Raw genomic sequence first — 26022 nt, forward strand, 5'->3', positions numbered from 1 at the left:
TAACATCTAGTGCTTTAACCACTTTTTATGTTCAGCTGATTCTCAATGAATTCAATAGTGACATGATCGTTTTCTGTGTTGTAGGAATAGCTCCCAGCCAGTGTGTGTCAATTCCAGGATATAATTTAGAACTGATATATTAAATTTATTCTGTCAAAAGCTATTTTATAGCATTGTGTTTAATGTTGATCATATTCATATCTCTAAGACTATTTGGCATTATTTCTATAATTTCTGTTCATTTTTGACATTGTTTTCTGTTTATTATAACAAGAGCAGTACCCTTCTTAAATTTAGAAGGAGAGTAAGATTCTTAGGAGACTTGTTCTTTTTTCCTTCCAATTAAAAATTATGTATTGAAGACTACTACTTTGCCTCTAAAAGCAATAGTTTATAATTGAGGAAGATTTTCCCTTGTAGAAATTCACAGCTGTGAAGAGCAAGTTCTCCTTCCCAGTGGTTTAGTAAATAGGCTTTTGTGAGGATTCTCTAGTAGAATATTTCTCCTGATGAAAGGGTCAAAGACTAAGAGTCTGTTCTTGGTGCTAATAGAACCAAACCATCTGCAGCTGAGCAGTGAATGAAGCCTTGGAAAGCTCAACTAACTTGTGGTCTTTTTTTTGGTAATGAATAGTTGAAAGCAATAATTTTTCTTAAAAAATTAAAATTCAGACATGTCCTTTGGTCCAAAGTAAGGTTTTAACATAGTGAAAGCTTCTTACTGAAGCGTGGAGTCAAAATAAAACTCATAGACTGTATTCTCTACACAATATAACTCCATGTCGTCTATTAAGTTGTGCAAATATTTAACTGGCAAATGTGAAGCTGTTTGCTATGCTCACTAAATTCTTTGTTAACTCCCCTTTATTATTCCACTTTGCTTATTAATTACCCTATCATAAAAATCCCAAAATTTAGGGAAAGTGAGTTCCTGCTATAGGAAATTGCTGCTCTCAGTCTCACCCAAGCTGCTATTGGCTTTCTTAATGGTATCCCTGCTTCTATTCCAGTCTAGTTAACTATTTTGTGTACAGTGAGGTTAAAAGCACACATAATGAAGCTCACCTACCAGGGTTTCAATTCTGGCTCTTGCCATAGCTGCTCATGAGACCGTGAGTGAGGTATTTTAGTTATTGCAGTTTCCCTCTGTAAAATGAGGATATTACTGTACCTCATGATTGTTCTGAGGATTAGTTGACCTACAGTTCCATAAACAACTGGTGTGTAATTGAATGCTAAATGGTCCCTAACACAGCAACCAGGATAACCCTTATCAGTAAGTCAGATACTACTATGCTCTTGGGTAACTTACCCTAAATATCTTCACATTTATGAAATAAAGTCTGAACTCCCATGGGAGGCCCGTAAGTCTGCTCTCTGATTTCCACTCCCATTACTCTGTCTACTCTGTTCCAGCCACAGTAGCCTGTCACCACATACAGTTATACTTCAAGGCCTTTGCACCTGCAATCCCTCTTCCTGAAACACCTGTGCCCCCCCCCATTCTTCACTATACACTCACTCAAGAAGGTACTTAAATATTCAGAGGCCTTTCCATCTAATGTAGCACACCCCGACAAACATATTCTCTAGATCCTTGCCCAATTTTATTTTTCCCTATAGCACTTACCACCCCTGACATCTACCATTCAGTGTCTTTCTCTAACAAGAATGTAAACTGGCATTGGCAGTGCTTAGTATAAACACTTGCTGGGAGACTGGATAGATGCTGGTTTACAAAACAAGTTTTCTTTTCCTGAGGACTTTTGACCCTAACTCACTAGGCATTTTCCCTCATCGTATCCACCAAACATTTCCTACTACCATACTTTCACTTAACCTAGATTTTTCATTAGGCCACTACTTACTTTAGAGATAAACTTTGGCTTTTAGAAGTAAAGACTAGATTCTTCTTTGCAAATGAAAGGATGAGCAATCACAAGATGTTGACATTGTTTTCAAAGGGAAGTGTTAAGTACTGTGTATAAACTGAATTCAATACTTAGCGAGATTTTTTAAACATTGTTTTTAATATAATTTATTTACTTATAAAGACCTGTGATTTCAAATTAGATAATGAATGGATATTACTTTGACTAAAGCATATATACTTAGCTACAATTAAGATTTTTTTCCTTTTCTCTTTTGCAGATTAATGACTAGAGAGAGCGAGATCAGATTTGTTCACAAGGAGATGGGTATAATACCGAGCTGGGGCGGTGCTACACGGCTGGCTGATATTATCGGCAGTAGACAAGCTCTCAAAGTATTAAGTGGGGCCCTCAAACTGGATTCAAAACAAGCTTTAAACCTAGGAATGGTCGATGAGGTCTTGCAGTCTTTGGATGAAACTGAGTGTCTAGAACAGGCACGAGAGTGGCTAAAGCAGTTTATCAAAGGGCCACCTGAAGTAATTAGAGCCTTGAAAAAATCAGTTACTTCAGGCAAAGAGCTTTGTTTCCAGGAGGCATTACAGACAGAAAGAGATCTTTTAAGAACACTTTGGGGTGGACCCGCAAATTTGGAGGCTATTGCCAAGAAAGAAAAATTTTGTAAATAGTTTTTAAATATGATGAACTTATAATTCCAATGATTGATAATTTGTAGAAGTTACTTTGAAGGATACCACTAGTATTTGGGTTTAAAAACTTCTTTTGAATACCTAAACTCATTGGCATAATTTTCAGTATACTGTCGTCTCCCCCCCTTACCTGTGGCAGAGAGATTTCATGACCCCAGTGGATGCGAATGATACTGAACCCTCTGTATACTGTTTTTTTCTTTATGTACATACCTATGATAAAGTTTAATATATAAATTAGGCATAGTAAGAGATTAATAATAAACAATTTACTATAATAAATAATGTAAATGTGGCCTCTTTCAAAATATTTTATTGTTCTATACTCACCACTCACCTTTGCACTTTTAGGAAACATGTTATTGCTCCTCTTGGCGTATCCAAATAGCCAGCATCACTATTCTGGCCCTTTGGGGCCATTATTGTTTACTTGAACACAAGCACTGGGGTACTGAGTGTGATAATTGAGCTGGCACCTAAATGACCAGTGGGTGTGCAGAGCATACTACGCAGATATGCTGGACAAAGGGATTCAAGGCAGGATGAAGCAGGACAATGAGAGATTTCATCATGCCGAGAACAACATGCAATTTCAAGCTTACGGTTTATTTCTAGAATTTTCCATTAAATATTTTCGGGTGGCAGTTAACTGGGGGTACCTGAAACCTCCAAGAGTGAAAGCACAGATGGGAGGGGACTACAGTATTTGGATATTTACCAAGTAAATCTGGACATTTGCCTAAAATATAGAACACTTTTGGCTTAAAAAGTCTTACCAATACCCAAATTCCCATACTAATTCTTAACCTATACCCAGAGACCAGTTTTTAAAAGAAAACCTATTCCTAGGGTTATTTTTCTTAAGTCTTTGTTCTAACTTACCTAGAAGTAATTTACAAAAAAGAAAAACTTAATGAAATTTGAAGTTAAAGAACGAAAATGGAGACAAGAAAAGGTATTATCAATCATTTTCTTCTGTTCCAAGCAGATGGAGTGAAAGTCATGTGGCATGGACCCCTTTTAAAAAATAAAGGTGCTTCCCACCACACCCCACCTACAAATTTGGAGACTTACTTGATCTAATAGTTTTCTATTTTCAACTATCTAGTAAACAATGATAGCCACCACATGGAAAGTCTCCTGACTACAAAACTGGCCATTCGTGTGCCATAGAATTGGTTACCATTTATGTAGTCAACTTGACATCAAAACTTCCTAAGACTTTAAAGGGTCTCAGCAGCATCCTCCAACATACATTTGTATTTTACATCAGATTTCTATTTTTTCCCCAAAAAGTAGCTATCTTTTCTTTTTTTTACAACATTTAAAAAACTAAATTTCATAAAAATACACAACTTATATTCATGATGATCTCAGTAACAGACTTTTAAAAAACATTAAGTTAAAGAATAAGTCTCAATTCTAACATATCACAAGAGGTAAAAGATAATTTCATAGTGTTTTTATTTGCTATTTGTAAAATTCAGTTCACATTTCAAAATCATATTAAAAATAACTTACATATGCTTCATCAACATTATCCTACTATTTTAAGTTAGGAAAATATAGAAGACAAACTTTACAGAACCAAATTCTGGATTACCAAGTTTTTTTTAACATTAACCCAAAACTTCCTACCTTGCAACATGTTCTACCTTTTGTGTAAAGTGAATTTGTATCTACTAATACTGTATAAGTCAGTCTACTATTTAATTCAGTTGAGTGTTAGCCCACTAGTGAAGACTGGCAAGAATATCTAAAATACATATGGCCTCTACAATCAGTTAAGAAATTTGTTTCACAGGCTTTAGGTTTATTTCCATACATATTTATTCCATGCACACTGCCTGCAGATTCTGTTTAAATACTCTATAAAAATATTTGGCACTGCTGAGCAGGTGACTTATTTAAGCTGAATACCACCAACTGAAATGATCACGTTTTTAGTGACCTTTGGCCATAAATGTCAAAGTGTTTCCATCACCTTTCCAGAATCAAAATAAGAGACAAATTATTTTTGATAAACTCTTTTATTAAATAAATCTTGTAATCAAAAAGAAACTTCATCAAGAGAAACTTCAAACTACAAGGACAGGACAGCAAAGTCTATGGGAACACCATGAAGTGCGCTACAGACAGGTTATGAAACAAATTATTACGTGTTTTCTTTACATTTCCATTTCAGTAACTTTACTATTAAATAGTTTTTGTCTACTTTAAAATCCCAAATTCACATCATTTTCACATTAAGCTTCCTGTTAAAACTGATACCAGACATCTCATAGGTGCCAAATTTTAGTAATGGTTTTATGTAAATCCATGCAGAAAAAAAAGAGAAAAATGCAAGAGTCAGATGGGACCATTAATGCACAGATAACACACACGCACTTTCCAAAAGAACTGAAGAAATTTCTAAAAACTATAAAATAAACAGACTTCAAGAAAATTGGGTTATTACTAAATGGCTCTCAACTATTAACACGCAAGTTCCTTATATTAAATAAATTTCTCAAAAGAGACATGTTAGACTTTTTAATTACAGGTCTATCCTTCCTATATCCCTTCCCACCCCAACTCCCAAAATGTACTATTAGGATGAGTATAATGTTATGTGGGCAGAAATTTACAGGTAACTATTTTAACCTTGCACATGAAGCTAAAGACTTCTATTTAAACTTCAGTTACTGTGCACTGTCCATCAGGCCTTCTAGATCTGACACTGGTACTCACTGTTCCACCCCCTGCTAGCGATCCATCAGTTCCTGATCGATCAGACACTGTCTGGTTTGTATTAGAGACCAAAAGTCTCTGTTGGGTCAAGGAGTGTTGTGCAACAAGCGCCGATACATCCTCACTATCGCTACTGGCATCTGACTCAGTTTCTTCAGTGGAGGTTTCTGGTGCTGGTACCCTGCCTGAAGGTGGTAATTCACGATCTTCTTCTCCTTCCCCCCTATGACTCCTTTCTGCCAGGCTGTCTCCACTGAGTTGTAAATGAGCAAAAGAGTCTTCCAGAGAAGTGCTCGCATCAGGGGATGGAGTTGCCGGGCTTGTTAACTGACCATCTACTGACGTCAGTGGTCTCCCAGAAGACGACACTGGAGGCTGCACAGCGGCTCCACTCTGTGCTGACACACTGTCCGCTCCGTCCGCGGAGCTCTCTCTTGCTAGGTTTACAGTGTTAGCATCACAGTCCAGCCGAAGTCCGGCTACTCCTTTCTTTGGTATATCTATTATATCCCGCTTAATCTTCCTACGACGTCCATGTTCATTTCGCCTATATTGAACCATATTTTCAAGATCAGCAACATACAGAAACCCAGCAATCAGCATTTCAGTGCTCTTTTTACCTTTGGAAAAAGCATCTTCCAGCTCTCTACTAGTGCGCTCATCATACTGCCACCACCCGTTTCTTCCTTCATAATACCACGCATATTCACCATTTCCTCTACTTGCTGCCTTGAGTTCTTCTGGTGACAATAAGGTTGGCTTGTCAAGGAAATCCTCAGGAATTTCTTGTCGGCAGAGGGCACATCGCTTTCCAAGCCATGAAGCTCCTTTTACACACAGATAGCAGAAAACATGCTTACAAGGCAGACTGACCGGGTGAACACACGTTTGTAGACAAATGGCACATTCAGGGACAGTTAGAGAAGGTGCAGAATTAGAACAGGACTCATTTGCTTTCCTGTTAGTAGGAAGCATGTTTATTGAGTGATCAATTTCACCACAGCCAGCCATCCTAAGAAAATAAAAGAAAATACATATATTAAAATCATGTTTTAACTCTTAATTCAACAATTCAGAAAAAAACTTACTAAGCACCTATTATATGCAAGCACATGCCAGACAATGGGAATTCGAAACTGAAAATACAGGGGGAAAAAAACACTAACTTGTGTAGTAAAACTTTTTGGTTTGTAGCTCATTGATTTTTACTTGTGGGGGTAATAAGACACACAAACGTTAAGCCAAAAATAAAAAAAATATGTAACTAAGGTATAGATTTTAAATAAATATACCATTTCTATTCGGTCACAGACCTTGTAAGATAGAACTAAATGCAAAGTACAGTCCATTCTAACTTTGACAATCAGTCTGGAAAATAATTAGAGAAACAGAAAATGGCTGAAAGCAATTCACATGACAATTACAGAAAGTGATAATTTTGTAGCCTTTTAGGATATTACTGTCAACTTTGCAAAAGTTACCATATTTTAATATCCTTTTAGTACTTGACAAGTATACTTTATGAAATTAAGACAAAAGCTGAAATCCCAGAGGTTCCTTATCCCTGCTGAAAATCTGAACACACTGGTTAAACTGGTCATTTCATTCCTTCTCTGTGAAACACTCTTTTAATCGCCTCTTTTTGTTGTTGTGACCTTTTTCTAAACCACATTCTTCTTGCTGTACCCTTTCAAGATGACCTCATCTGTTCTGATGGCTTCAACTGTTACCCATATACAATGATTCATAAATTGGTATCACCAGCCCAAGTCTCTCTTTGCCCTTGACCTATATTTCTAATCACCTATTTTAGATCTCTTCTTGGATGCCTTGCAGGCACAAAAGCTAAACTCCAGATGTTTCCACCCTATTTACTCCTTAAAAGCACCCCTAGTGACACCACTATCCATTTGCGTTTTCAAGCTAGAAATCTGTAACTGAAACTGCTCTTGCCCTTTTCCCATCCAAAACATCAGCCAGTCTTATCAATTTTACCTGATAAACATTTCCAGAATCATCTACTACCCATCTCTACACTTCCCTATTCACCAAGTAAACATATTTACTTACTATGTATGCCTTTTAATTGGTTCAACCTTAACCCTTGCCTAAAAAGTTGATTTTAGGATAAAGACCAGGAGCTATAAGTCATGTATGGTCTGGTCCCCACCTCCCATGACAGCCTAATCTCACATAAAACTTTCTCCAATAATAGCTTTTCTCTATAAGGAATACTGCTCACTTCCTACCTCCCATACTAGCACCCATCTTATGCTCCTCTTGACAAAGCCTCCATAACTAGGTCAGATCACCCTACTTTTTAAACTTCTGACTACCAAGTACTTCTTATTTCTAGCTCTTAACCGGAATTGCAATGTTACACTTATCTGTGTGATTTTTTTGTTAATGTCAGTCTTCCCCATAGGTAAGTGGGCTTTATACGGACAGACATAGGTCATTTCTGCCTCATCTCTGTATTTCAATACAGGAGATGGTAGATACAGAACACTCGAATATTTGTTAAGAAAACGAGCATGTTTTTCTAAAGAGGAATATTAATACGGTATATCATATCATATTATAAAATAGATTCTGGCGTTTTATTTTAAGTAAGTTAAACCAGTAGACTGATAAACACTTTTTTAAAGCACTTACACATACCTTAGGAATGAATAAAAATTCTGTCAGTGCACTTAAAAGATCAGCCCTGAAGCAGCATAGTGACGACTATATAATGAAAAATTGAAGATAGCCAAGGGGGAAAGGCTGACTTGAATTAAGGCAGCTATTATACATGAAACCAATACTAGACAGTTGATCTAAAAATCAGAGTGTGTTAGTCTCCCTATTACTTATATACTTTTCGGCAGTCAGTTCAACCCTTTGTCTAAATTTCCTTACCTGCATATCAGAGTTTGTAAAACTTAGGTGAGAATAGCCAAAAAAATGCTTTGTAATCACTAAAGCTCCATAAATGTTACAATCATGTAAGACCAAGGGAGAAAATGACATGAATATCAAAGTTGCCCTGAAGAAGAAAGAGAGGAAACAAGAAAAGACAAGATTTGTCAGACTGGATATATGAAGCTTAAATATGCGCATAACATTTGGAACTTCTGCCTTATTGATTCAGATAAACATTTATTACACAACTACTATGGTCCATGTACAATGTTGAGCATTGACAGATCTAAAGATGAACAAGACACACATCTACTCTACAAAAGAAGCAAACATACATGTGAGCAAGCAGATAATCACAGTATGGCTTGATTCCTGCAATAATCAAAGTGTGTTAGATATTTCTTAAAAGTAATAATGATGAGAGGTGACACGATGAATATAGATTAGAAAGTCTGGGTGCAGAGGAGGCTGGGAGTGGAGCAGATTCAAGGCAGAGACATACACAAGGCATTGAGGCAAATAACCAATGAAACAGAAGAAAATAAAGCTGTAAGGAAATCAAAAGCCAGACTGATAAATTTAAAAAAGAAAACTAAAAGCCTAGTAAAATATATATATACAAAAATCTAACATTTAACTTAAGACAAATGTTATACTTTTAAAAAATACATAATCCCACACCCTGCTGCATCTGTTTTAAGTAAAACTGACCCAAAAAGTCAGTGTTCCATTAGATGCAGTTAGCTTATCTATAAAAAAGAAAGTTTTCAACCTAAAAACATTACTCTCTCCCTTGCTTAATATGATCACTTGCATGCATGGATAAACCTAAACATATAATTTAAAAACTAAAAAAAGCAATCACTGCCATCTCCAGGGAAGGCATGAACTATATATAAAAGTAACATATACTTGGGAAGGCACAATTCTCTTTGGACAGGTATTCTCATTAGAATGAAGTGAAGTTGGATAAATTTCATCAAAACAAATGAACAGCAGAGAGCTAAAGTGAACAAATGAAGCACTTTAAACCACCAACTGCCACAGCGGATTTTAAATTCTGATTCTTTTTAGTCCACTAAGTATACTGTTAGTCTAAATAAAAAAAGGAAGCCCTAGCCAGATAGTTTGGTTGGTTAGAGCATCGTCCCGAAGCACAAGAGGTTGCTGGTTCGATTCCCAGGCAGGGTACATATAGGAACTTGTTGTTCCTTTCTCCCTCTTTCCCCTCTCTCTCCCTTCCTCTCTCAATAAAATCAATCAAGCCCTGGCCGGTTGGCTCAGTGGTAGAGCGTCAGCCTGGCGTGCAGAAGTCCCAGGTTCGATTCCCGGCCAGGGCACACAGGAGAAGCGCCCATCTGCTTCTCCACCCCTCCCCCTCTCCTTCCTCTCTGTCTCTCTCTTCCCCTCCCGCAGCCGAGGCTCCATTGGAGCAAAGATGGCCCGGGCGCTGGGGATGGCTCCTTGGCCTCTGCCCCAGGCGCTAGAGTGGCTCTGGTGGTGACATAGCGAGGCCCCGGAGGAGCAGAGCATCGCCCCCTGGTGGGCGTGTCGGGTGGATCCCGATCGGGTGCATGCGGGAGTCTGTCTGACCGTCTATCCCTATTTCCAACTTAAGAAAAATACAAAAAAAAAAAAAAAAGAAAGAAAATCAATCAAGAAAACAAAACAAAAAAACAAGAAAGAATGAAAGAAATGAAGAAATGGAGAGAAAACTTAGTAAACTTCTCTTACATAATATAATTCTGGATGAGGCACATACAGTGGTCAAGATAAAAACTAAGGTATAGGACAAGATAAAGACAAAGGAACCCAAACCAGTAGGCTGCCTGTAAGACATAATACATACTTCAAAGTTATTTGTATTACCATTTTAATCTACCCTACAAAGTCTCTATTTTGCATTGTTTCAATGATCTTCAATTAGGTCAGAGGCTAACAGGTACAGAACGTCATACCAATATGTAAATCAGAAATGCTTACCCACCCATCCCCTTTTGTAGAGCAAGGGTTTGATAAAGAATTAACGCCAATTAAAGAGAGGTATTCCCTAACTAATAAATGTCTTAGGAAACTACAATGGTTGTTCAAAAAAAAAACACGAAATCTATTTCCTGGTTACTGAATTAAGAATAACATGTAGAGCCTGACCTGTGGTGGCGCAGTGGATAAAGCGGCGACCTGGAAATGCTGAGGTTGCCGGTTCAAAACCCTGGGCTTGCCTGGTCAAGGCACATATGGGAGTTGATGCTTCCAGCTCCTCCCCCCCTTCTCTCTCTCTCTGTTTCTCCTCTCTCTCTTTCTCTCTCTGTCTCTCCCTCTCCTCTCTAAAATGAATAAATAATAAAAAAAAAAAATTTAAAAAATTAAAAAAAAAAAAAAAAAAAGAATAACATGTAGAAACTTGGAATAAAATTAGTCCAACTCTAATGAACATAATAATTTGTAGCACTCATTTTCAAAGACTTTTTACTAACTGAATTTGTAACCATCAATCCCATTCTCCTTCCCATAGAAGATGGGGGGATATGGACAGAGTTAGTGGAAACCGCTAAGTACTCAGATTTTACTTACCCTTCTTGAAGACATCTAGTCAAAATAAAGGTAAAATTACTATAAGTGAAATGGTCTTTAGCTTATGTGGTATTGAAGAACTTTTCAGACAGATAAAAATCTCAAATGTTAAAAATCAGAATTTTTTAAGTCTTTGCTCAGAATTTAATTATAAACAGAAAAAATAGAACAAAGAGTACCATTTGATAAGTCGAGAGTTATCAAAAAAGAATGTCAACTTCCCAAAACTTTGACTAGTTTTAAAAGAAAAAAATTCCTCATAGAATACAGTTTGAAGTTTAGTACAAGTTAAAAATTAAACTTTAAAATTTAAATTTAACAATAACCATTCTTTTTTTTCCTTCATTTTAGTGAGAGGAGGGGAAGCAGAGAGACAGACTCCCGCATGCACCCCGACCGGGAGCCACTCGGCATGTCCACTAGGGGGCGATGCTCTGTTGCATCCCAAACCATTTTTTTGCGCCTGAGGCAGAAGCCATGGAGCCATCCTTAGCACCCAATCAAGCGTTGGCTGGCTGCAGGCAGAGGAGAGAGAGAGAAGCAAGAAGGGGAAGGGTGGAGAAGCAGATGGGTGCTTCTCCTGTGTGCCCTGACTGGGAATCAAACCCGGGACTTCCACATGCTGGGTGGACACAACAATGACCATTCTTAAATTCTTAAGACAAAAATTCTTAACTTGTCATATTGTACAGTATCTTGGAAATGCTGTGCTTAATCACTGTTGTGTTTCTTGATGTGTATTTTTATTACATTAAAGTATAACAACTAGTATTTATTGTGTACTATGTGCCAGGTACTGTATAAAGCACCTTACAACTAATCCTCACATTACTCTATTAAAAGGGTCCAATATTTTCCTTATTTTTTCAGATAACACAACTGAGATAGAGAAAACTCAGATGAGAGCCCCAAGCCACAGACTCATTTCGTAAGTGACTGAGCCAGTTTCAAATCTAGGTGGTCTGACTTCACAGTTTACTCTTAACTGCTACAGAGATTGTCTCCAAAATAATTACGACTACCTAAATATTTATATAAGTACTACCAATCATTTTAGGAAAGGTAAAGCTTTAAGAAGAAATTTCAGCCTGACCAGGCGGTGGTACAGTGGATAGAGCGTCAGACTGCAACGCGGAGGACCCAGGTTCGAAACCCCGAGGTTGCCAGCTTGAGCACAAGCTCATTTGGTATGAGCAAGGCTCATCAGCTTGAGCCTAAAGTCTCTGGGTTGAGCAAGGGGTTACTTGGTCTGCTATAATCCCCTAGTCAAGGCACATATGAAAAAGCAATCAATGAACAACTAAGGTACCACAACTATGAGTTGATGCTTCTTATCTCTCTCCTTTCCTGTCTGTCTGTCCCTATCTCTCCCTCTCTCTGTCACAAAAAAAAAAAAATCAGACTGATAAAGGAATGAAATTTGTATCACCTGCCTCAAGAACTCTCTGTCATTTTCAGTATTTCCCTTTATTCCCTTTCAATTTTGAACAGAGAAAGTATCTGAATACCTAAAATGCCCTGGCATTAGGAAGGAGATGCATAAGATGCATAAGGAGATTGCTATCAGAGTGTAGGGGCAGGTAAGTTAATGAACACGTGCTTTACTTACTAGTTTTATGAGAGGCATAACAGATACCAGGAAACACAAAGGAAGGAATGATGACTAGAAGGGAGGGAATAAATAAATTTGGAGTGGATAAAATGTACTATGCAAGAAGTGCTACAAAGCCCTGGAATATTTTGCCATCTTAATGCATTTAAACATTTATTCAACATGCTAATGAGTCTTAAACATTTTTAGGTGACAGCCTTATTAAGAATTTGATGAAATCTTACATACAACTTCAAGGATTCAAGAATCTCTATACAGCTGGTTCACCTAGAAACCCTTAGGAGGCAAGAGGAATTTACTGAAGTGTTTCATGTTAGGAAGTGGTAGTCAGGTTAGTTATTTATGAAGATCATCTGAACAAAAGTTTGGAGAAAGACTTGGTGGCATGGGACAAACACCTGGATTACTCATTCCTCATAGTAATCCAGGTATAAGACAATGGGAAGGAGGTTGTGGATATAAGGTTCCAACAATAGAATATGAGAAATAGGAAGGAAACAAAAATAAAAACATTTTGTTACTGATGGTTGCTGATACTATCCATCAAGATACAAAATGTAAAGAGAGTTCTGACTTAGATATAATGACTCTAATATAAAGTCACCTGATAAAGACAAGTAGAAGAAAGCTGAATTTACTAGACTGGTACTCCAAAGAAATCTAAGCTGAAAGAAGTCTGATGCGTCACCAATACATACAAGGTTCTTGAAGACATGAAAATGAATGGATGCCCAAATTAAACCTGTAGAGAGAGCAGACAAAAGGGCCAATTACAGAACCTTGGATTACTCCAACATTTGTAAGTGAGATAAATGGTCAGAGACAAAAGGGAATAAAAGGAGACCACCACTACAAAAGTCACGAGGGGAGATACTTGCAAAAAAGAAGGATCAAACGACGACATCTTTGACCTTATAAAAGTTACTCTTTGACTCATGAGAATTTCCACTTTTGTAGTGGAATATATGGTACATAAGTTGTGAGCACCATGCAATGATTAGCTATTCTAATTTTCCGAAAACCAGTAGTTATATATCAAACTGGAAGAGCATGTGAACATGAGTATCTGTCCTGTATTTTAAACACTGTAGCCATCAATACTACAAAAGTCAGTAAAATGTTTACTGCACTTTTCATGACAAACATCAAGTAGGACATATTAACCTGGAAAATGCAAATATGTTTACTGTGTAAAATTGTTTCATCCAGAATAGAATGAAGATCAACATGGGCAAGATCAAGGTACTGTAACATTTTACAGCATATTTCATAAATACTAAGTGATAACAAAATAACTAGTAAACTGGGGATTAGAGTGAATCCAATATGAATGAAAATACAACAAATACAAAACTTTGTAAAAAATCAATTCAATTTAATTAAATGTTTTTAGGAACTAGTATTTTATAACCCATAAGTCCTTCTTATTTATAAAAGCTGATATTGTCTACCTAGCTTGGTTATTTAAGTAAATAAATTACTATATAAAGAGAAAGAATCTAGAATAAACTGAAGATCTTTCCAGTTTTTTAGCCTTCTATGAGCAAATTATTTTTCTTCGGTTTCGCTTTTTAGAGAGACTTTTCTGTATGGGATTTTTGGAAATCTACATTAGCAATAATTTAATGTAAATAAAATTGCTGCCTGAATAAAACATCTAAAAATCAATACAAAATGCTCATTTTGCATAATCAGAAATAACAGATATTTGATTTATTGCATTTTACTTCAGTACACTTAATTTATTGTAGCTTTGGAAAAACCATGATACCATACTTACATTTCTATCACAGATCCCATAGACGCTTGTCAGAAAAATAAAACATCATTTTCACCATCAGCTAGTCTATAACATTTTCTCTTCCATTGCTGGTTCATTCTGTGCTGCAAAAGAAAAAAATTTCAACATCAGATTCTCTATGGACTAATTAATATCAACAAAAGTATTCAATTATGTATGACCCTTTCATTTAACATAATTTGGTGGCAAACTTTAACTTATAAGTGAAAAAATTTAAGACAAAGATACTTTGTTTCATCACTGCTATTCAACACTATACTGGAGGTTCTAACCAGAACAATCAGAATTGAAAAGATAGTAAATGGCATACAAATTGCTAAGAAAGAAATTAAACTATTGAATTTGCAAAGATAGTAAAACCATTTCTATTTATGTAGAAAATCCCAAAGAATCTGCAAGAAAGCTACTAGAGCTAGTAAACAAATTCAGCAGCAGGTTTCAAGTTCAGGCACAAAGTTTTGCTATTATATCAACCAGCCAACAGTACAAAAAGGAACTCAAGAAAGCAATTCCATTTACAACAGCATCTAAAAGAATAAAATACCCAGGAGTTGACTTTACCAAGGAGATGAAAGATTTGTATACTGAAAATTATAAAACACTACTGAAAGAAATTAAAGAGCTAAGTAAATGAACAGACAACTAAAGTTCATGAATTGCAAAGATGACAATACTACTCAAAATGATGTACAAATTCAAAATAATCCTTATAAAAATCCCAATTGTCTTTTTTTGCAGAAATAGAAAAGCCAATCCTCAAATTCATATGGAATTGTGAGGGGCCCTAAATAGCCAAAACAATCTTGAAAAAGAAGAACAAGGCAGAAGTACATTTCAAGATCTCAACACTTACTACAAAGCGACAGTCATTAACTCAATGGGGTATTGGCATAACGATAGACAAACTAGAAATACAAGAGCCCAGAAATCCCTGGCCAGTTGGCTCAGTGGTAGAGCATCGGCCTGGCATGCGTAAGTCCAGGGTTTGATTCCCGGCCAGGGCACACAGGAGAGGCGCCTTCTCCACCCCTCCCCCTCTCCTTCCTCTCTGTCTCTCTCTTCCCCTCCTGCAACCAAGGCTCCATTGGAGCAAAGTTGGCCCGGGTGCTGAGGATGGCTCCATGGCCTATGCCTCAGGCGCTAGAATGGCCCTGGTTGCAGCAGAGCGATGCCCCAGCTGGGCAGAGCATCGCCCCCTGGTGGGCAGAGCATCGCCCCCTGGTGGGCATGCCAGGTGGATCCCGGTCGGGCGCATGTGGGAGTCTGTCTGACTGCCTCCCTGTTTCCAGCTTCGGAAAAATACAAAAAAAAAATACAGAAATAAACCCATATATCTATGGCCAATTCATTTTCAAAAAGGGTGCCAAGTCCATTCAATGGGGAAAGAATAGTATCTTCAACAAATGCTGGGACAACGGAATTTCCACATGAAGAATATGAAAACAGATTCCCACACTTCATACTATACATATAAAATTCACACAAAATGGATCAACAACTCTAATAGAAGTGGTAAAACTGCATAAGAAAACAGAGGAGTAAATCTCCATAATCTTGGTTTGGCAATGGATTCCTAGACTACATACCAACAGGAGAGCAACAAAAGAAAAAATAAATTGGACTTCATCAAAATTAAAGCTTTTTGGCATCAAAGGACATGTCTCCGAAAAGGGCTTAATAATACCAGAATATAAAAAGAGCTCCTACAACTTAACAACAACAAAAAAACACAAAAAATTTTAAACAGGCAAGAGACTTGAATAAACATTTCTTCAAAGATTTAGAAGTGGCCAGTAAGTACATGAAGATACCCAACATTATTATTAGTAGTTCTTAAGGAAATGTAAATGAAAACCATAATTACATGCCAATTCACATCTATTTGGACGGCTAAAATTTAAACAAACAAAAAAAGAAAATAACAAGCATTGGTGAGAATGCAGAAATCGGAACCCTCAAGCACCACACTGGTGGAAATGAAAAATAGTATAACCCCTGTGGAAAACGGTTTGGAGGTTCTTCAAAAAAGTTAAATGTAAGACTATCACATAATCCAACAATTCCACTCGCAGGTATATCTCCAAGGAACTAGAAGCAGGGGCTCAGATACCTGTACATCAATGTCCATTGCAGAATTATTCACAAGTGAAAAGGTAGGCACAAGGGAAGTGCCCAGTAACAGAAGAATGGATCAACAATGTGGCACATAAATAATGGACTATTAAGCCATAAAAGCAATGAAGTTCTGACACATGCTACAACGTGAATGAACCTTGAAAACATTATGCTAAGTGAAATAAGCCAGACACATACGGATACATGTATGCTGCCACATATATGAAATATTAACAACAGGCAAATTCAGAGACAGAAAGTAGATTAGAGATTACCAGGGGCTAGAGAGGTACGGAGTTTCTGTTAGAAGTGATAAAAAGTTTTGGAATAATATTGAATACAATGGTGATGGGTGTACAACATTGTAAATGAAATTAATGACACTGACATACACTTAAAAATGGTTAAAATAATGAATTTTCCATTAGTTATATTTTACAATAATTTTTTTTTTTGTATTTTTCTGAAGCTGGAAACGGGGAGGCAGTCAGACAGACTCCCGCATGCGCTTGACCAGGATCCACTCGGCATGCCCACCAGGGGGTGATGCTCTGCCCATCCGGGCCCTCGCTCTATTGCGACCAGAGCCACTCTAGTGCCTGAGGCAGAGGCCATGGAGCCATCCCCAGTGCCCGGGCCATCTTTGCTCCAATAAAGCCTTGGCTGCGGGAGGGGAAGAGAGAGACAAAAAGGAAGGAGAGGGGAGGGCTGGAGAAGTGCTTCTCCTGTGTGCCCTGGCCAGAAATCGAACCCGGGACTTCCGCATGCCAGGCCAACGCTCTACCACTGAGCCAATTGGCCAGGGCCTACAATAAAATTTTTTTTAAGTGAAACAACTTTTTTATGGACAAAGTAGTCCATATGCAATGTATTCTATAGCCATCGCCTTCCTACAAGGAGGTAGTATGTGCAAAGAAAAGCTCATTACATTAAGACCTCCTGCTATTTACATGTATGTCCAAGTTCACAACTATTAAGCCAACCTTCTCAAGATGCCTCTAGTCCAAAGAATCCAGGGTAACCAACCAAAGATCGGCTCAGTCACTAATCTTCTTTCTTCTCATTTATTTCCTCCTTCCATTTCACCACACCCACTGCATGAGGCGTGCTACTCCACAGAAGTCAGAATGATGCAAACACTCTGAATGAGATGACGAACCTCACAGTAACCACAGGACAGGAGAACCTTTCATCTCCTTTTAGTTCCATGTGCCTCTCATAGTGTGGAATCTATCTCACTAGACAATCTGGTATTTTAGTGTTTAAAGATAAATATTTTAAATATGATATATGGCTTTAAAATAAAAAAAAACTTATCCTGCCAAAAGTTTAATAGAATAATAATGTTTCAAAACCAGAGAATTTTCAAAAATAACTGACTAAAAAAGGGTTTCTAAATAACCTTTTTGTTTTACTCTGACTTTAGAACTTAGTCTTTACATGACATGGACTATATATACTGTTCTGATTCCCTCCACCCAACCCTTTTATTTACCATCTGCGTGCCTACAGGAAGAAAACAGTCTCCTACTCTAACATCATCACTCTTAACAAAACAGTCTCTACCACTGGCTATAATCCCCTGCAGTGCTTCTCTTTTAACCTTTAAGGCAATGACTTAATCTTCTTACTATTGGTTATTCTTTTCACACTAACTCCAGACACAGCACTATGAAACTATTTAAATATCCTGAGAATAAATCATCTAACACATAATAAGTCAGAAGTTCTTTAAATTGCCCCACTAAAGCTGCTTGTTAAAAATACGCATTCTCTGGCCCTAACCCTTGAAATTCTAATCTAGGCCAATAGACATGGGTTGAAACCCAGGAATCTCACTTCAAGTGATACTAATGCAGGTAGTGCTACAAACACAATCTGAGAAACATTGTCCTTAGTTTTACATTCTTAAAATCCTTTCTTTAAAGAACTTAAAATCTAACAGTGGGAGTTACTACTACATTTACAAATATATATTGTGACAGAGACAGAGAGAGGGACAGACAGGAAGGGAGAGAGATGAGAAGCATCAATTCTTTGTTGCGGCATCTTGGTTGTTCACTGATATATTTTTTGAAAAGCACAAAATTTACCCAGCTATTGTTCACTGACAATGAATTCTCCAGATAAAAATCCATGAATAAAACTGATTTTAGTAAATCTTGAAAGCTATGGTGACTTTTCCAATTTCTATATCCCATGGAAAATTTTCAAAATAGACTATAAGTGGATAATAACAATTAGGGTAAGAAAGATGGAACACAAATCCACATAGTAGTCCAGATGTTAGCTATGCAATATCAGCATTACCTGGGAGTTCCTTACACATGAACACTCTGGAGCCCCACCCCGTACCTACAGAATCAGACCTTCAGGTGAGTCACATGCATATTATAGGATGGAAGCATTATTAGACCCACATCACTAATGTTCAAAACAACCCTGTGAGAGGATTCTATCATTTTATAAAGGAGGAAACTCAAGTCCACAAGGATTTAACCCCAAATCAATACTGGAAGATGGGTTTCAAATTCAAGTACCTTTAAAAAATCTTTTCTTCAATGTACTATATCTCAGAGAAAAGGTATAGAATATCAATAGCTAACAGAAATATAATGCAAGCCACATACGTAAATCCAAGTTTCCTATGAGCCATGTTAAGAATAAAAAAAATAGGTAAAATTAATTTTTAAAATATATTTTATTTAACCTAATACATTCTAAACATTACCATTTCCACATACAGTGTGTCCGTAAAGTCATGGTGCACTTTTGATCAGTCATAGGAAACCAACAAAAGACGATAGAAATGTGAAATCTGCACCAAATAAAAGGAAAACCCTCCCAGTTTCTGTAGGATGATGTGGCAGCATGTGAGCATGTGCACATGATGACGTAACACCGTGTATACAGCGGAGCAGCCCATGGCCATGCCAGTCAAGATGTGGACGGTACAGAGGAAAGTTCGGTGTGTTGTGTGGCTCGCTAAATTCGAATCTGTGACCAAAGTGCAATGTGAATATCAGCGTGTTTTAACGAAGCGCCACCACATAGGAATAACATTACTCGGTGGGATAAGCAGTTGAAGGAAACCGGCAGTTTGGTGGAGAAACCCCGTTCTGGTAGGCCATCAGTCAGTGACGAGTCTGTAGAGGCTATACGGGATAGCTACCTAAGGAGCCCTAAAAAATCTGTGCGTGAGCCCACATCAAACTGCACTGAATAGGTATGAAACTGGGAGAGTTTTCTTTTTATTTGGTGCAGATTTCACATTTCTATCGTCTTTTGTTGCTTTCCTGTGACCGGTCAAAAGTGCACCATGACTTTACGGACACACTGTATATCCAATATAAAGAAATTTTTATTTTTTATTTTTTTTGTATTTTTCTGAAGCTGGAAACGGGGAGAGACAGTCAGACAGACTCCGGCATGCGCCCGACCAGGATCCACCTGGCACGCCCACCAGGGGCAACGCTCTGCCCACCAGGGGGCGATGCTCTGCCCCTCCGGGCGTCGCTCTGCCACGACCAGAGCCACTCTAGGGCCTGGGGCAGAGGCCAAGGAGCCATCCCCAGCACCTGGGACATCTTTGCTCTAATGGAGCCTTGGCTGTGGGAGGGGAAGAGAGAGACAGAGAGGAAGGAGGGGGGGGGGTGGAGAAGCAAATGGGTGCCTCTCCTATGTGCCCTGGCCGGGAATCGAACCCGGGTCCCCCGCATGCCAGGCCGACGCTCTACCGCTGAGCCAACCGGCTAGGGCCATAAAGAAATTTTTAATATGATATTTTACATTCTTATATGTGTGTATACATTCTTTCAAACGCAATGTTTTTTACACTTATGGCACAATGCAGTTCAGACCAGCCACATATCAAGTGCTCAGTAATTCCACGCGGCTAGTGGAAAGCTTACTGGACAACAATACAGGTTTAGAATGTCCTGCATATTAACAATTACCTTTTAACACAAAACTAGCCATTTACTACAAGAATCTTTAAAAAAAAGAATGAACTCCATGTTACGTATCTGTGCCATACGTTTGCAGGCACAGATAAAAAGAAAATTGCATATTCTTCATGTCAAAATTGAGATTTAGCTGGTCACAATTCTGCCAAACTGATCCATTACCTAACTGTAACCCCTGCAAATTACAGTACCAAATGGGCACAAAACAGGACACGGAATGTAATATTCAGAACAAGCATGTGAAGTAGCCTCAGAAAACTTCTACATTTGAAACAAAAGATTTTTCTTGAGTGGGGGTAGGGAGAGGCTATTACTTTCCACCAAAAATAGAATAGTGTAATTTTAACTACAGGCCAGAAATAATTTGGCAAACATAAATAATTCAAATATACATAATTACTGCTGCAATGAATGATTTGGAAATTATAAACCAAACTCAATACAATTTATGAATCACTACAGTAAAATCTATATAAAATTTATGCAAATGCCAATTAGTTAATGGCTTAAGGTTCCTTTAGGTGCAAATTTACACAGAAATGACTAGGAAGGTAACATGAAAAACATAAAAAGAGAAAAGATTTAAAACTAAATTAGATATTTCTCTCCATTAACAATAGTGGGGGTGGGGAGAAGAGACAGACTACATTTAAAAATAAATAAAAAAGTTTAGAGATCATCAGTGAATTTAAACCATTTACCCACTCAACTAATTAAATGTGTATCACTGAAAATGAAGTTATACTGTATTATTTGTAACTTGTGACCACTCAACAAATTCACACTCCTGTTATTCCTATATACTGTTATTTTTTTCTGACAATATCCAGTATTAATTACAATTCCACTTTACAAGTCAGTCACAAGGTAAAAATATTAAAAAAAAAATCAAGTTTATTTTTCAGAGTCAATTCAATTAAGTATCTTTTTAAAGAACCAAAGAAATAGATAAGTATGTAACAGTTAAAACACTGAATTATAGAGATTTGAAGACTACCTGTAATTTCCAATTATTAACAGCTAATGCTTAACAAAATAGTATTTACTCTGTTTATTCAAAATACCTAAAACAGGAAATATTCTATATAGAAGCAATCCATGATGGAAAAGAAAAATACTTCAAATCTTCCAAGTTTTGATATACAAACTCAAAAAAATAAAATAAAATAAAATTTAAAGAAAGGACCAGTAAAGAAGAAATAGAGATGGGCTGTAATTTAGCATATACATCTCTGTATTTCTTAAGAAAGTCCCAAACTGAGATGTAACTAAATGTCCTAATGTTTCCATTTTTAGCTTTCCCTCCCATTTCCCGTTAAAATTCAATTTGCAAAAAACACAGATTATATTGGGAACCTTGAAAACTCATTTCAACTACATGGGGTCCAACACGTTACTTTAAAGAATTATTTTCTGTATTGTATAGCACTTGCCTTAAAAAAACATCAGTGGGTGGCTATCCATAACCTTCAAAATCTTCATACTCAAGCATTAAACCTTTATGTTTTCACCCCCAAAAATGTGGGCTCTGCATTTTAACAAGGCATGATAATATAAATGTGAACAAATACTGTCTTTTAATCATATTAAACACAAATGTCATTGCTTATAATTACTTTGTAGATAAAGGCTCTAGTGCTATCTGTGCCACCTTGGTCAAGTCATAACTTCTGCGTCTTAGTAACTTCACCTCATTCTGTACTTCTGTAATTCTAAATTTTAAATACTTTAACAGTCATTTAACAACAGGTTTTGTTTCAATTAACCCAAAGGTAATAAGCCATGAACACTAAATAGTCCATAAATATGCACAAGTGGTTGAAGCAGAATGTTAATAGGATGGCATCCATACCCACAAAGATTGCTCCTAATCCAGCCTGTTGCTTCACAAATTCAGGTCCTTACGCACAATCAGAAACCAGACAAGAGAATGGAAAAGGCTCTGCACCTTCTGTTACTGCGGAAAAAGATAAAAAGGATTCAAATATCCAACTGACAGTGTGTCAGGTGTTTCATGGTAGTAAATGGCTAACACATAGAATAATGTTATCGAACAGATCAATATCATGAAAAGAAAAGATTTAATACTATTTTTTCCTTCTACTAAGCCAAGAAATCACTTTTGGATCATTAAAAAAAAAAAAAAAAGAAAGAAAATCTGCCCCATTCTTCTGACAATTCAAGTTGGTGGAAACTAAAAGTATTTTAACATTTGATACATTTCCATTTTTTTTACTTCCTCTTGTCTAATGACCAGCTTTTTAGAAATATAATTTTCCGGAGGATTATGATACTAACAAGTTTTAAACAACCAATAAATAACAAAAAACCTTCCAATTGCTACCATTTTCACTTTGCCTACAACTTAGGGTGCCCCATCTTAAACAAATTCTAAATCAAAGAATGGGCTGAACAAAATGCTCCAATTTAAGATAGAAAAGGATAAAACAAACACATCCAAACCCTAGTTCTAGAGAGGCTTTCACTCTTTTGGTTTTCTCTTTAAAATGAGATTTACTTGACCTATTTTCATGTATTTTTAGAACACCCAGGCACTCATCACAAACAGTATTTGCTGGTCACAAAAACCTCAAAACCAATATTTTAAATCAAATTTGTGCAGGTCATTTTCTTCATGTGTCCCACACACTACACCATGTCTTTTAAAAATCTAAATATAGATTAATTTATTTAAAAATAGTATTAAGTCTTCCAAGTTCTGTATTATGAACGGCTTTGCTTTCGGTGCCAACTTATACCTATTTAAAAAGTCAACACACGGGGTGTGTGTGTGTGGGGGGGGGGGGTGCACTCAAAATGTCAATCATACAAAGACAAAGCGTTTTCTAACATTTCTTGGCTTACTTCTCGCTCTCAATTCTAGTTTCAATATTGCAAAAAATATTATTTAAACAAAATGTACGTACTTTCGAAAACTTACCAAATAAATGCTCACTAAAATGGCATTTAGGGAAAATAAATAAAAACATATGAAAATGGATACCAAGGGGAGAAAAATGAGATCCAGTTGCCAAAATGTGTGTGTAGACTCAAAAACAATTTTGCAACCTTTCTCTAGACGCATATGGAAAATAAAACAGCGACAACAATGGAAGACCCGTCCTCTTTCAGACGGGATGGTGGGGAGGGAGAGAACTCCGCATCCAGCAACCAGAACAAAGCAACAGCCCCGGCTTTTAGGATGCACTGAGGTTTTGGAGGCTCGGCCGGTACTCCGAGGCCTCTGAATTGTTCCGATGTTTTAATAATCATCAAAACAACTTAGAATATGCAGCGCTGGGCTGAAAGCAGGACAAGGTGGAGGGACTACTCTTCGTATCAGGCAAGACCGAGACACTGAGCAGGGGGAGGGGGAGACGGAACAGAAAGAAGCAGCCAAAAACACTCCGGAAAACACCAACTGCAGGGACCGGACACCCAGGCTGCGACCTGAGCCAAGGTCCGGCAGAGGCCTCCGCACGGGCCACAGGGAACAGGACACCCCCCAGACTACAGGCGCCCCTGAGTCCTGCGGCCAGAGGGACCCGGGCGGAGGCCTGACACCTCTGCCGAGCGGGGAGGAGAGGAACCCGGCTGCCACCGAAGGCAGCGACGAGGACCCCGGCGGAAGAGGCTGCGTAGTAATGGCCGCTGCTACGCCTCTCGCACCCGGACCGGGACCAGCTCCGGGCCGTCGCCCGGGACAGGGGCTGCGGCGGTCGCCGGCCACACGGAGCCCACACAGTCCCCGTGCCTGCGACAGCAGCCGCGGAGGGGGCGGCGGGAAAGGCCGCGCTGCCCTGTCCTCGGCCGCCTCGCGGGGCACAGCCGCGGCCGCGCCGGCCCAAGGGCGTCCCCCTCGGTCCCGGCCCCTGACCCCGCGCCGTCCCTCTCGGGCCCGGAGCGCAGGGCCGGCCCGGAGCGTGGCGCGGCTTCAGGGGACACGCGGCCCATGGCGCCGCTCCGCGAAGGAGGACCCCGGCGGGGCTGACTTGCCCCCCGTCCCCCGCGAGGACTCCGTCCTGGCTCCCACCTCTCGGGCCACTGCTGCGGCCGCCTCGCAGTCTTTTCTCCTCGGCCTCGGAGCCCGCAGCGGCCGGGGACGCGCGCGGCCGTCACGTGACCGCCCGTCGCGTCGCGGGGGGCGGGCCGAGCGGGGCGGAAACAGAGCCGAGCGGCGGGGTGCTCGGCGGGCCCCTCGCCGCCCTCCTTCTCCTGTCACTCCCAGCGCGCTGCTGGCTGCCCGCTTTCTCCTGACTTGGCGGATCTGCAGTTTTTCACTTCTTGGGTCCTGCTAACAGCTTTGTATTTTGCTTTAGTTGTAATTGGTGTGCAGAAGTCTGAAGGAGTGCGGGTCCCGCAGAGAGAGATTTGGGACTGAGGAAGTAGGACACGCACAGGACCAGCAGGTGGCGCCGCCTAGAATCCCTGTTTCCAGACCCCAAAGAAGCCCTTGGCTGCCTAGCTGGATTTGGGGGCGAAGAGCACAGCTTGTTCAACTTTAAAACCAACCAAACAAACAACAACAAACAAGGTCCTCTATGACGCCCCAATTTACTCGTTTTCTGGAAGGTTGGATACCTTAATCGGAAAAAAATGAATCTTTCTTTTTGGACTCAATTTTTCTTAGGTCATAGGTACCTGGAGGAAGAGATTTGTTAGCATAAGAATCTAAAACTAAACAAGTAGTTTTAAACATCAAAATCTAGGCAATATCTTCCGTTTCATTTTAGCATATTCTTTTCCTTTTAGGGAACTGACGGAGTAGGTAGGAAAATGAAGAGTGCGGAAGAGGATGCCTTTCTCCTAAAAAATCAAACATTCCGTCCCACGACCTTCTTTGCAATGCTGTTGCATTTGAGATGTCATTGATCATTCAAGGTTGGAAATTTTCAGTGTCCTGAAACATATACACATGTATACATTTTCTCATATTCCTCTGAAATAACATATTTATAGATACTAATATGTAACAATTTTGAAGTGCCATCTAACTCAGTGATGCTTACATATTTATGTAAAAACAGTATTTTTATAACTTTTTAAAATGCAGTAATATTGAATTGTATGTTTTTTCAGTTCTAAACTTAACCTTCTAACTTTATGTTCACCTTAACCATTTAGTTTTACCCCTCTACCCTACATACTCCACAACACATAATAGCAAAAAATTGTTACATACTTGAAGATTCCAGCTTCAAGAGATAATACTACTATTAACTAACAATGTGCAAGGCTTTGTTCTAAGTGCTTTACACATATTAGCTCACAGTAAACTATGATGTAGAGGCTGTTGTTACTCCCATTTTTCAGAAACAGGCACACTAGGATTTGAATTCAGACAGCAACTGTCAGAGTTCACCTAGTCCAATTCTTCATTCTGTGATTAAAAAATACAATAAATATAACAAAGTTAGATGACTTAAAGACTTTATTGAAGATAGAACCAGAATCAGAACACAAGCATGTTTCCTGATTCATAAATATATTTAATTTAGGAGAACTTATTCAGAGTTCTTTAGTTGCTCTAGGGACATATTTAATAGAATAACAGGTCACTAAATGAATATTATAATTTATAGTCTGTCTATCTGTCTATCTATCTATCTATCTATCTATCTATCTTTCTTTCTTTCTTTCTTTCTTTCTTTCTTTCTTTCTTTCTATATAATCTCATTTATCCATCTGCAAGCAAAAAAGGAATTAACCAATGGGAATTCCATGAAAACATCCATCCAGG

The 26022-nt window shown here is 38.3% G+C and overlaps 2 protein-coding genes across 15 annotated transcripts in view; one reads left to right on the plus strand and one right to left on the minus strand.

Moving 5' to 3' along the window:
- Window positions 1–2856, plus strand: part of ECHDC1 (ethylmalonyl-CoA decarboxylase 1) — a 58217-nt gene extending 55361 nt beyond the window's left edge. For all 6 annotated transcript variants that reach the window (XM_066373288.1, XM_066373286.1, XM_066373285.1 and 3 more), the window contains one exon: window positions 2152–2856. In XM_066373288.1, the coding sequence (XP_066229385.1) occupies window positions 2152–2560 (409 nt within the window). In that variant the 3' untranslated portion in view covers window positions 2561–2856. The remainder of the gene's footprint in view (window positions 1–2151) is intronic.
- Window positions 2857–4046: 1190 nt separating this feature from the next.
- RNF146 (ring finger protein 146) lies at window positions 4047–24471 on the minus strand. 9 transcript variants are annotated; one of them, XM_066373299.1, is made up of 6 exons: window positions 24316–24471; window positions 22135–22239; window positions 14182–14285; window positions 13006–13143; window positions 8213–8339; window positions 4047–6323 (listed from the first exon to the last, which is right to left on the minus strand). In XM_066373299.1, the coding sequence occupies exon 6, from the start codon at window positions 6320–6322 to the stop codon at window positions 5252–5254; it is 1071 nt and encodes a 356-aa protein (XP_066229396.1). In that variant the 5' UTR covers window position 6323; window positions 8213–8339; window positions 13006–13143; window positions 14182–14285; window positions 22135–22239; window positions 24316–24471; the 3' UTR covers window positions 4047–5251. The 9 variants fall into 9 exon arrangements, with proteins under 9 accessions (XP_066229396.1, XP_066229395.1, XP_066229393.1 ...); XM_066373298.1 differs by lacking the exon at window positions 13006–13143; XM_066373296.1 differs by lacking the exons at window positions 8213–8339; window positions 13006–13143 and having other exon boundaries at window positions 14182–14280; window positions 22135–22233; window positions 24316–24464.
- Window positions 24472–26022: the final 1551 nt, after the last annotated feature.

Source organism: Saccopteryx leptura, chromosome 3, assembly GCF_036850995.1.
Source record: "Saccopteryx leptura isolate mSacLep1 chromosome 3, mSacLep1_pri_phased_curated, whole genome shotgun sequence".
NCBI classification, from domain to species: Eukaryota; Metazoa; Chordata; class Mammalia; order Chiroptera; family Emballonuridae; genus Saccopteryx; species Saccopteryx leptura.

Coding starts and splice junctions, on each gene's coding strand:
- RNF146 (XM_066373297.1), bottom strand. CDS start 14,201: ATGGGATCTGTGATAGAAAT. Junction 6,324..14,181: donor ATGGGATCTGTGATAGAAAT/GTAAGTATGGTA, acceptor TTATTTTCTTAG/GATGGCTGGCTGTGGTGAAA.